This window comes from Venturia canescens, chromosome 6 (genome assembly GCF_019457755.1).
Source record: "Venturia canescens isolate UGA chromosome 6, ASM1945775v1, whole genome shotgun sequence".
Classification (NCBI taxonomy): Eukaryota; Metazoa; Arthropoda; class Insecta; order Hymenoptera; family Ichneumonidae; genus Venturia; species Venturia canescens.
Window position 1 is genome coordinate 19233712 of NC_057426.1, and position 13593 is coordinate 19247304.

The window sequence follows — 13593 nt, forward strand, 5'->3', positions numbered from 1 at the left end:
TTTCGTCACAGGTCTGTCCTTGGACTTTGGCAATTTTTTTCTTCGTACTCTAATATGTTTTGACAATTAGGAACCAAAGAGCACGGTCGAAAGCGGGCTGGAGGCCGGGATATCATTTTCGGCTTATAACGTTGGTTTCCACGAAAAAAGACCTAAATTTCGTCGAAATTGTACTGGAAATATTTCGTCACAGATCTATTCTTGGACTTTGGCGATTTTTCCCCTTGTCTTCTAATATGTTTTGTCCATTGGGAACTCAAGAGCATGTAGCAATGCGTGTTGCGGGCTGAGATATGATTTCCGGCTTATAACGTTAGAAAAAAGAAAGGAAAAGAGGAAAACAGATCAAATTCAAGACACAACAAATCCAACAGAATTGGCCATTTTTAAATGTCGCTTTTGCATTCGGAATCTAGACGTTTTCATTTCATCCAAAACGTGCCCTCAATGAAATATATTTCCGAAGTTTGCAAGTGGCCGCTGAGGTCCAATTATCCACAGTTTGATAGTTGCAGAAAAAAGGCACCCGAAAACATCTATTGTGTCAGAACTCAAAGAAGCAAAAAAAACTGAGCGTACTTAATTCTACAGAGCAACGGAAATCAAAGACGTTTAAGGTACCTGCATTGGTTGTGGAGGAATACAATTTCATTTCAGGATAATTTAGAAAGAAATTTATAAATTAAGAAATTTAGCATGGAATTTAGAAAAAGGAAAATTAAGTTAAATAGTAAAGCTGAAAACTTTTGTGATGAATTTTTGAAATTACATGTTACGGTTGGAGTAAAAAATTAAAATGATTGGCACACATGCTGCGACACAAAAATATCAAAGTTTGAAGGTATTCGCTCCATACCGCAGTAATACAAACTTCCATACTATTTGAAAAGAAACACTTTAAAACTTGCTGAATCAAGTTCCATTACATATTACCATAATCAAAGATAAGGGGTGATCCGTAGCATATATATTTATCCACAGAAATTTCAAAGTTCGCAGGTATCTGCTGCGGTTCAATGTATCTGCGCAATGAGCTTCGAAGACAGCGATTTCAAATCTATCCATAAATGAGCAACTGAAGACTTTTGTAATGAATTTTTCACTTCATATTTATGTTACGGTGCGAGTCAAAAAATAAAATGAATGGCACAGTATATAAATTTTATAGTTTGCAGATTTTTGCTGTATTTCAATGATCCAAATCTATAGTATTAGAGTGAAAAGTTGTTAGAAGTCATGATGTTACATTAAAATGACATAGCGCACATAACATTCAGAAATTCTGTAGGTTTCCATGATGTTGGCAGGCATTATACTCAATCGCATCCAAAACTGAGCAACTGTAGACTTATCGTAATGAATCTTTTCACCAATAATTCCACATTTGCAGTTTGAAGAATAGGAATACTCAACATACACGTTATTTCATAAGTATTGTTGTCAAAATTGTCAAAAAGCATCCAAAGACTTTTTGGAACAAGTTTCAAAATTTATTACTCGACAGGCCAGGTGGAAAAAGTATAACTACACTTATATCAACACCAGAAACTGTTTTGAGAATCTGATATACAAAATGTGCGAATAATGATCATAGTCGGAAACCACTTGAATCAGGTTACCACAATCAGCATGAAGAAATGGTAGAAAATTAAAGGACACATATTAGGCAGCCAATTAATAATATGTATCGATCCGCTGCAAACCGATAGAGTCAAAACAAGGATCGGAAAGAGCAGAGCCAGACTCAATAGGAAGCAAAATATGGGAATATTCAAAAATAATGATGACACAAAAAATAAATTAGAAAACATTTATTCGATTGGAGTTTCTCACATTATATATACTAACAGTTCTGTGTGTTCTTGTTTTATGAAATATCAACCATAATATTTCAGATCGCAAATAGAAAATTTGACGTTATAGGTTGACGAACATTTTTTCTTACAACTTCCAGACCTATTTTTGATAAACTAATTTGCCTTATTTATATTATTCTCTAACTATGCGAACGTTTGTTACATTTGTCCCGCACTTCGTAACGTCAAACCCTGGCTGGTTCGTTACCACACAGCTATCAATACAAAGGGAACTCGTATATATATGACCTACATTATTACATATGATATGTTATCACGCAACTGATGATATATTTACACTGGACAATATTCCGCGAACTCTGGTTTAATTGAAAGATTATCTCAGTTGACACTTATTTCCAATCGAACGAAATAATGAAATCTTGAAAAGTTTCGTTGACATATGCATCGTGCATTTTTTTTTTATATTTTTTAGCACACACAGATCATAGTCTACATTTACGCGGCCGCTTTTATACCGGTTTAGTATACCACAAGTTTTAACAAAATAAATATTGACCACTTTTCACTAACCATTTTCATTTATTAATTAGAGTCTGCACAACAGCACTTTGGGGATTATAACCTCACCTGTCAAAATGACATTCAGTATGAAAACAAGTTTCAAGTGGTTTCGGATGTGCGTATCGATGTATTGATATCATATAACCTATTTACAAATGATATAAATGATAAACTTATTTTCAGTCAAACGAATTAATGAAATCTTAAAAAGTTTCGTCGACATGCATTTCATTTTTATTTTATTCTTTTTTACACACGACAGATCACAGACTACATTTACGCGACTGCTTTTATACCGGTTTAGTTTAGCATTCCACAAGTTTTAGTACTATGCACTTCGTTAGATGACGAAAGTTTTTTTTATTTATCCCACACGCATTCCATAATGTCAAAACTCCGTTTGTTTATACGATGATCGAAAACTGGCACATGGGTTATATATATATATATATAATATAATATTCACGGAGTCTGAGCGCGGTCGGGGTAAGACTCAAAAGTTAGAAGGCCTAAAATGGCGAACAGGCATTCTGTATAACGCATATATAGATATACAGAATGCCTGTTCGCTATTTTAGGCCTTCTAACACTTGAGCCTCACCCGCGGTCGGCCTAGCAGCTGGAGGAGCCGACATCGTTGAGCCAATCAGAATGCGTAGACGCAACAACTCTACTACCACTAACTACGTCAAAACGCGTATACGTATACGTCGAATTCGTGATGTGTCAGTAACTTTTGCATAATCTTGAGCCCGTGCAAAGTTTTTTCTCAGCAATTACGCCATCGATCGTGTTGATTTTGGGCGCAATCTAAAGAGAATTTCTTAATTAGCTGAAAGTTCGATTTTCAAAGCCTCAGATGACTTATAACTTCGGTAATTCAAAAAAATCACTTGCCAATTTTACCCCCACCACGGCGAATCGTTTTATTCAGAGAAAGTATACTCGGCGAGAGCCTCGGGCCAGCAGACGACAGGGCTGTCAATGTACTTGTCCCGAGACTCTACCGAGTCTCTTGATAAGATGCAAAATCCTACTAAAAATCCTATGAGTGAACTATTTTTAATCACAGATGTACAAGTATGAACATCAAAAGGACATGACAACTCCGGCAACGGCACAAATGCTTTCGATTGCTTTTATTACGTTTCAAACGTTCTTGCAGGATTGGATGAAAATGGTTATGCGGGACTGACATCCCTCATAAATCGTATTATCAAAAATCTCAACAATATGACTGGAATCTTTCATGCATTGTGCAGCAGTTTATTTTAACTTTTGTTTAATCGATTTTCAGTATCGTACTCAGTGAGACGAGTGAATTTGATGCATTGGCTAAGCTCTTCTTCAGTGTCACTTTTGTACCTACCAATGTTTTCATCCTCATCGGATTGCTGATACAAACTTCAGACATACTGGGTATGTAGAAAATTAAATACTGTTTATTGAATATAATACTTTTCACATTATTAACATGTGTGTTTTATACATACTTTTTGGTTTTTTTACATTTGGATGGATCTTTTGATCTTTTATATTTGGATTTTACATTGTGTTGCCGATACAAACCCTGCCACTACGACTCCAGATACTGAGTATATAGAAAACTAAAATTTTTCATTGAATATAATATTTTTTGCATCTTTTAAATGTGTGTTTTACACATACTTTTTGATCTTTTACATCAAATAAGCAATCATAATATTGATTAATACATACAGGTCAATGCTGGAATTTGCGACAGGAGAAATGGGAATTGTGCAACTCAACGGACTTAAATATTGTTGTGGCTGCCTTAAATGGTTCATGGGCTGCGGTTATGAAAAGTCTGGAGCGACATATATTGCTGCTTCTTATTCTGACTCTCACGACTCATCTATATCCCATAGATCAAGTCACTTTTGTACCTACCAATGTTTTCATTCTCATCGGATTGCTGATACAAACTTCTGACTTACTGGGTATGTAGAAAATTAAATATTGTTTATTGAATGTAATACTTTTCACATTATTAACATGTGTGTTTTATACATACTTTTTGGTTTTTTTACATTTGGATGGATCTTTTGATCTTTTATATTTGGATTTTACATTGTATTGCCGATACAAACCCCACTACGACTCCAGATACTGAGTATATAGAAAATTAAAATTTTTCATTGAATATAATATTTTTTGCATCTTTTAAATGTGTGTTTTACACATACTTTTTGATCTTTTACATCAAATTTGAGCAAGGATCCACTTAAGATGCATTAGAAGAATAAATTTGAATTTCCATTAAAAATTTCCAATCATAATCAATTTTCCTGTTTTTTGTTTCAATATAATCAACTTCCTGTGTTCTTTTGGCTCTTCAGTGAGCTTCAAATACCAATCAAAAAATATATAATCGACCAGAATGAGAAAATACAATGAATATATACATTATACACAGCCTTAATTGGTTCTTCTATTGTAGGATCACATAAATAGCCGGAACAGGACAAACTTCAGTGATATCTGAACAAGGCTTTATTGCCTTGTCGAGGTCATTGCCAATTTCCCAACTTCCAGTTATCCTTCGACTGTAAGCAATAAAGTGCCCCAAATGCCAATGATGTACACCACATAATCTGAAAGTATACAATCCAGTGAGAACATTAACATACCGATTTATATTTTTAATTTCAATTCAGACATAATTCTCAAAATCGTACCGATAAGTAATGTTGGCTAAACATATAGTAGGTGGAATGTCTCTTAATCTGCACGTCAGTGTCTCAAACTTTGGACGTACTCTGACATCAAGCTCAATGAAAATGTGGAAATTCGTTTTTACTGCAACAGTTCCCTTCGCTAAACATCCAGAGGCCTTACATTTAACATTGCTGTAGAGAGGAAAAAATCTTATTGCTTTTTCCAATGCACTGAATCCTTGTTGTGCGATAATCACATGATCCACTTCCAAGAATGGTAGTGGGTCAATGGACTCCATTCTGCATTGTGGATTCGGACACTCAAAGATTTTCAGAGCACTAGGCTCATTGATGAAGAGTTTCTTCCACAGAAGGCTAACTGTGTCTTCGCAGTTTATGGAAATAGATGTGATTGTCTTTCCAACATTTATCTCTCTCCCAGGCAGATAGTGAGGAATTAAAATAGCTGCTCTTTCCTGATAAATTTTAGCTCCGGGGCCAGTCTCAGCCAAATGCAGGACGAACTTACCCACAGCATTGTTGGAAGATTTTAGAGCTGATGCGTAATGGTTGTTATCAAAAACGCATCTCAACAAGATTTGTGCTGTCGAATCAAATGGACAGGTATTGTACAGCTTGTATGTTTTCTTTGCATATTTAACCATTGGTGAGCAAGAGCCATTGGCAAGTAAATAATTTTTTTTCAATCCTTTAGGCATTTCCCTGTTTACGTACTGAATTTCTGGAAATTTTTTAAAGTAGTGACTTTTTTTTTCAGTTCACCAGGCTTAGAATTTTTTGGACCAGCTGATATGGCTTCGCAATCACCAGAAACTTCAGAGGAGCCCTGTGTTCCGATTTCAGTGAGCTGCTGTTCAGGTTCAGCAAATATTGCTTCGTCGCTATCATCACATTCGATGGAACCCGGTGTCTTGATCCTGGTGAGCTGCTTTTCAGACTGATTATCTCCGATATGAAAGGATTCGTGATTTTCGTCATCCGTCGACAAACTTGACGACGATGGAGGAATGTCCTCTCGATTCGATGAATCTATAAGGTCATCATTCTCGCTGATATTGGCCAGAAATTCCAATTCGTCGTCTGTTTCACATTCCACAGTCTCGAGTGTTGTGCCCATGGTAACACCAAAATTGGCAGTACATAAAGATTCAGCAACTAAGCTAATTCAGCAGAACTGCTAATCCGCGAGTCTCAAAACTCACGCTTGGAGTCTATCGACCCCAAGAAGTGCACACCCGAAGAATGCTGACAGAGCATCACGCCACCGATCGCTCGAGAACGATCGAGAACGAATAATCAATAGTAGGGGTAAATTGATACCATTTTAGGAGAAATCTACGATTGTACAAAAACACTTGACACTGCCCGAACCAGGCAGTCTGCGGAGAGTCAGCCCTAATTCCAATAACACGTCAATCATTTGGTCTCGAGGCAAATAAACCTCGACTTTGTAAAACTCTACCTAATAAACCTATTGTTAACTTGTTTTAAAGTATTGAGCTGGAGTTCAACTCATTTATTGGCAATAAACCTTAAATACCTCGTCCACGATCACTCGTCCCTCCGAGACGGTTTTCGCGGGCACAACATTGGTGGCAGCGGTGGGATTGCCACATCTCAAGAACCGAAACACGTCTACAAGGCCGAAAGGAGAGAAGCGAAGCAGAACAACATCTTGAAGGGCAGAAAACAGCATCGCAGATTCCCAACTCTCAAGGACGAAGCAGAGATAAGCAACCGACGGAAAATCAACGCAGCAACGAGCAGCATGCATCGACGGATCATCGTACTGTAAGTGACGGAACAAATTATTTTATCCGCCAAAGCCAGAAACGATTTTATGTCCAACGAAGAACTCGTGAACCGTTTGAAATTACCGGGAGTCCGCACGATCTCGCGGTCCCTTGATTCTTTCTTTAATAGAAACCTAAAATACGTTAGTTCAAAAAATCGTACAAGCTCACTATCGATTCCAACACGAATTAGGAGGAAAAGTGGTTCCGATGCACTAGATCGAACCGTCAGTTCAGACGACGTTTTTGCGGACGCTTTATCCACGTCCGAAAATAGAGATTTTTCAACCGCGGAATCCACCCTTGATCCCCTAGTCTCAACCATGGTAGAAACAGTAAATTTAGATACTACGGGCAATACTACCGGAAATGTCGAAAATGGCGAAAATGGGGGAGCCCCAAATGCAGGAAGGCAAACTCCAGTTGACACTATGTCCCTTAAAGAAGCACGGACATTAATACCTGTTTTTGATGGAGAAAATCATAGAAGAGCAAAGAGTTTACTTGATGCCTACGAAATGGCAAATAGCATGATACCACCATCGGACAAAGCCAAACTTTTAAAAATAGTATTAACAACCAAACTAACTGACGACGCCAGAGAAAGCGTCCGATATCAATGTATTGAAACATTCGAAGAATTTAAAGAACACCTAATGGAACAATATGGCATCCGGAGAACAATAGAAGCAATCCAAGTAGAAATGCACACGTGTAAGCAACGAAATAATGAAAATGTAACGGACTTTGGAAAAAGGATACAAGCCCTTACCATGGAATTAATTGAAGTTAGCGTGGAGGATGAGAGTACTATCGAACAAAAATTGACAGTAGAACGATACGTGAAGAAGATGGCTCTAGCAAATTTCCAAAGAGGACTGAAAAGGGAGTACCAAGTCCTCGTGAAAGCCAGAGGGTACACCTCGCTCAAAGCAGCAATAAAAGGTGCTCAAAACGAAGAAACGATTTTACAGGGTTATGAATCAGTGGCTAAACAAACGCAGGGAGATAAGCGTAGTGAATATTGCTACAAGTGTAAAAAATCGGGACATTTAACAAAAGATTGTAGAAGCTCGAACTCATCGCCAGGGCATAATAACTTGCCGACGCCATCAAAAAACATCAGTTCATTCACCTGCAATTATAGCAAAAAACCTGGGCACCTATGGAAAGATTGCCGAAACCGGTTGAATCGACAAAATAACGGTCAAAACAATACGGGACAACGCCAAAATAATAATAATAATAATCGAGGCAGATACCGAGGAAATTTTAAAGGGAAGACCGGACAAAATAATAGTAACAACGGGAGCCAGGAACAAACAGGCGAAAACAAAAACGCAGGCGACAACAAGAAGACCGTGGGGTCATTCACCCTAAACACGATCGTCGTCGAAGAAAAAACTACAGTCAGTAGGATCGCAGAAAAGAAAACAATAGGCCCACTCGGAAGACACAATGCAGAAAAGGCAAAAAATGTTGCCAAAATAGACACCATCAACCCCGAAGACACGGCATGCGATTTTTATATTACAGTGAGGCAGGCCAAGAACAAGGTCCTGACCTTGAAAGGCGATACGGGAGCTCAGTGCTGCCTGATAAAGAAAAGTGCTATTTTCCCAGATACCGAAGCAATAGAAGAAACTATTGAATTGAAAGGAGTAGGAGGAACAACTTTTCACGCACTGTGCAAAGTTGAATTAGAACTAGAGACTCCAGCAGTAAATGTACGTCACGGATTTTTCGTGGTGGATGATTCCATCTCAATAAATACCGACGGAATCCTGGGAATGGATTTCATAAAAAAGCACAAGGTCGACATATTAGGCGGCCAATTCATCAAAATCTATGGACACGCTGAACCATTGATAGACGGGTCGAGGAAAATCAAACTACCTCCTCGCTCCGAATGCATCTACTACGCGAAAGCCAAGGAAATGAAAACAGGATGCGTAGTGACAGAAAAAATATCGCCAGAAATAACGATTTGCGGAATGGTCGCATCAAAAGGACTTGCTTGTCCTGTAATCATGAGAAACACATCAGAAAGTGAAATCGAAATAAACAGACCGACCGTGGAAATAGAAGAAATAATTCCAGAATCCGAATCAGGAAAAAATTCAAATGGAATACCAAAAGAATTACACACTCTCGAAAGGGGAGAAAGACATAAAAAATTATGGAAAGAAATGGGAGACCAATCTCATCTAAACGAAGAAGAAAAAAAATTCCTTAAGGAATTCAGTGAGCAATACTCGGACGTATTTCATCTCGAGGGAGAAATACTCGGTACAACAGACCTTGTAAGGCATCGAATTTACGTGAAAGAAGGAGCAGCACCGGTAAACATTAGACCGTACAGATTGCCCGAAACTCACAAGTCAGAGGTGATGACTCAAGCAAAGGAAATGCTGCGGGACGGAATCATACGTCCAAGCAAAAGTCCATGGAACGCACCGCTACTGGTCATTCCAAAAAAGGCGGATGCCGAGGGCAACGTTCGAAAACGAGTAGTAGTGGACTTTCGTAAATTAAACGAAGTCACAGAAGGGGACTCATATCCACTGCCCAATATTACCGAGATATTGGACCAGTTGGGACGAGCCAAATACTTTACCACCCTCGACCTTGCTTCTGGTTTCCACCAAATTCTGATGGCGGAAGAAGATAAGGAAAAAACAGCCTTCTCAACTCCAATGGGACACTACGAATTTAACCGAATGCCCTTCGGACTGAAAAACGCACCACCAACCTTCCAAAGATTGATGGACGCAGTGCTAACAGGGTTGCAAGGTTTGAAATGCTATGTTTATCTAGATGATATCGTCGTGCACGGATCATCCTTCAAAGAACATAATGAAAGATTAAAAGAAGTCTTCGACAGACTCAGAGAAGCAAACCTAAAGGTACAACCAAGAAAATGTCATTTCCTTAGGAAGGAAACCCAATATTTGGGCCACATCATCACGGAGATCGGTGTGAAACCCGACCCCGAAAAAATAAAAGCCGTCCAAAATTTCCCTGTTCCAAAAAACGTTAAAGAAATCCAATCATTTCTAGGACTAGCCGGATATTATCGGAAGTTCATTCACAATTTTTCGAAACTCGCTAAACCCCTGTCCGAACTAATTAAGAAAGAGAAAAAGTTCGAGTGGACAAAACAAACGCAACAAGCTTTTGAAAAATTAAAAGAAACACCGAGTACGGCACCAATTTTGCAATACCCCGATTTCACGAAGCCATTCATAATAACGACTGACGCATCGGATAAAGCTATTGGAGCTATTCTATCACAAGGAAAAATAGGCGAAGACTTGCCTATTTGCTATGCCAGCCGAACTCTAAACAAAGCGGAAACAAACTACTCCACTACAGAAAGAGAAATGTTGGCGATCGTGTGGGCAGTAACACAATTTCGACCATACATTTACGGTACGGAATTCATAATCGTAACCGACCACAAACCCCTGACCTGGCTTTTTAATGTCAAAGACCCAGGCTCAAGACTAATGAGGTGGAGAATAAAGTTAGAAGAATACACCTACAAAATAGAGTACAAAGCAGGTAAGAAAAACACAAATGCGGACGCATTAAGCAGAATCTACTCACAAGGAAAGGTTCTCTGCTGACGTCCTTCGATTTTGATGAAATTTAAATATGTTATTCTACATCAAAATCTAAAAGACACGTATTTTTTTTTATCGGCGGAAAAACGTTTCTAGGGGTTGAAATCACCCTTCAAAGTTGAGACCTCCGAGGGGTACTTTTCAGGTTTCACCTATTTTCACCTGAGATAATAGAATGCACCCAAATGGATAATTATCTTAATGATAAACGATGAAAAATGCAACTGGTTTCATATCGGAGGGTTGCATAGGAAAAAAGTTATAGGGGTTGAAATTCACAAAATCGTTATAACAAAAAAAGTATTGCACCTATCTCGATGAACTTAATTGCATTTAGAAGAGGGCAAAAAAATAGTAGATACGGGTTTTTGCGTTTTTCTCGCAAATCAAGTTAAGGGGGTGAACTACCCCTATATATGTTTACATCAAATCTCAATAAAACGGCAGTAATTTTTTGTTTTCCTTATTTCTTCTGGTCGTGATACGTTTTTCCTTCACATTTTCAATATTTACATCTTAAATGATGGATAGATTTTTCTCGAAATTACATTTTCATAACTAGTGAAAGTTATAGAACCTAAAGTATGCGTCCAATCCTTATGGTTTATTTTTCATTTGAAGGCAATCTGACTCTTCTAGTTATACTTAGAAGATTCTATTCAAAATTTATTTAAACAATGGATTTTACCTAATTGAGCAAGAAAAATGCGAGAACATCAAATTTTTCGGTTGAAAATTCTATCACATCCATAGTTTGAAAGAATTCACTTTTTCCCGCCAAAAATTACTGATGGGATAACTTCTACAGATAACAATTTTTTTTATTAGTTAATATTGAATAACCCCCAAGACAAATTCCAAAAATATCTATTCCTTATGTTTTTCACAAAAATTCGGTAAATATTGACACATTTCTATAGTTATCATCAATTCAAGTTATCATCAACTCCCCCCCCCCCCCGTCCCTTTACTTGACGGTGTTATTTGGAAGTCATCTCTGTTCAGTCTGTGACTCGCTCCCAAAATTAGATTTGAAATACGACGCAGAAGCAGTGATAAAACTGCGATCGCGGAATATATTCACCACAGTCGGTTATTTTTATTCTACACGAAAGAAGTGCCTTACAATTCGAGACTATTTAAAACGAAGTTGCAAGTATTAATCAAAATGAAGATAAATCCTTTGAACGTTATTAGAATGCTTCTCGCAACTTTTGAAGTCATGCATTTACCGGATTCGCCAGTGAATAACGATGAAATACAGTTGAAAGAAAACTTTGAAAATATTTTGTTGACTGCAATGAACGAATACAGTGGTTTTGAAATGGTAGAAGAAAATTCTTTGGATTTTGAAGAACCGTTCAAGGATTGGGAAATGGAAATTGTTGAAGATAAGGAGTGGGCAAACGCCTTGCATGAACCAGAACTTCCGCCTGATACATGCACTCGTGATGACGAAGATTTATCTTACGAGTACAAATTAAGGGCCGTTCAGTATTGGCGCAGCGGGAAGAAAGGAAATTTAAGTCTGGGCAGTGTTAAACAAAAGTTCAAGAGAGTGCAATCTATACGACAGTTGCAGCGGTGGGCATACAATTTGAACAAGGGTGGGACGTACAAAGAAAAATTAGCACGAATTTGTAGTTACACTTTGGAAAATTTCAAAGCTGCTGTGGATGCTGGTTTAATAGTGCACGATTCCGATTTGAAAAAATGGGCCTTACATGCTCAAAAAGAAATAGGGCATTCTGATTTTCGTTTCAAAGCATCTCCTAAGTGGATAAAATCATTTAAAGCGGCTCATCGTATCGTATCGAGAAAAATTAATAAGTTCATTACATCCAAAACAATTGAAGATGGAGAAATCTTGGAACAACAAATTCAAAAATTTGTCTTTGACGTAAAGCAAAATATTGCAACATACAAATTGTCAAATACATTCAACGCAGATCAGAGTGGCTTCCAGCTAGAAATGCATTCCGGAAGAACTTTAGCAATCGAAGGAGAAAAGCAAGTACAATGTCTTGTACAATCAGTCTCATCTACGACCCACAGTTATACGATTCAGCCGACTATATCAGCTGACGGCAAACTGCTATCTCCTCTATTTTTGGTTTTAAAAGAACCAACCGGCAAGATTGGTCCAATAGTGGAGAAAACGCTTTTCAGACCAGATAATGTGTACATAGAAGTATCCAAGTCTGGGAAGCTTACTTCAGGTATAAATTACACCCACTGTTTGTGTATAGATATTTTTTCGAATGAAAAAAATACGTTTTTCTAATTTCAGATCATTTCAAAATTTGGTTGCAGCATGTGTTTTTCCCGAAAATTGGTTCAAAATCTTTATTACTGATTGATTCTTGGACTGGACACTGTCCCCAAGCTGTACTTGATGTTGGACTTCAAATAGAGATGTCAAAGTAATGATTATACCTAAAGGAACTACCGGAAAAATCCAACCCCTCGATGTTTTTGGATTCCGAGTATGGAAAAATTTTGTTAGACATTTTTCTGATACTTGTCTATTGATGAATTATAATATTGATTTGCATTTGAGAAATAATATCATAAAGCTGCAGTCACTCGTTCATAACCAACTGTCGTCACCACGTTATATCGATCTTTTCAAATATTCTTGGTACAAAAGTGGTTATATTGAAGAAAAACCAGCCAATTTTGAAAATCCTGTAGACTTTGCATTTGGAGATTCTTGCAACTCACATTGTGAAGTTCCAGGATGTGAAAATGTTGCTATTGTTCGCTGTTCCTGGTGTAAAAAGTCGCTATGTTTTAAACACTTTTTCGATGACTATCATTACTGCAGTACTTACAACGGCTAATAGAGCATACGATTATATATTCGCTTCTATTTATTGCTGTTGACATATTATCAATAAAAGATATAAGCATATTGTACGCTCTCTTTTTTTTTACTTGACTACGCAATTTTTCTATGCGTCATCCCAAATCTTGGTCTTATCTACCGAAACGAATATGTGTAAGCTCTCATCGTATGCCTGTGTTATCTCATTGCCAAATATAAATCAGTCAGAATTATCAATAAGGAAAAACGTATCACGACCAGAGGAAA

At 37.6% G+C, this 13593-nt stretch overlaps 1 protein-coding gene across 1 annotated transcript; it reads left to right on the forward strand.

The window, feature by feature from the left end:
* The first annotated feature begins 12429 nt into the window (after window positions 1-12429).
* On the forward strand, window positions 12430-12926 carry LOC122412414 (uncharacterized). Its single transcript, XM_043421888.1, has 2 exons — window positions 12430-12718; window positions 12790-12926. The coding sequence occupies exons 1-2, from the start codon at window positions 12472-12474 to the stop codon at window positions 12924-12926; spliced, it is 384 nt and encodes a 127-aa protein (XP_043277823.1). The 5' UTR covers window positions 12430-12471.
* Window positions 12927-13593: the final 667 nt, after the last annotated feature.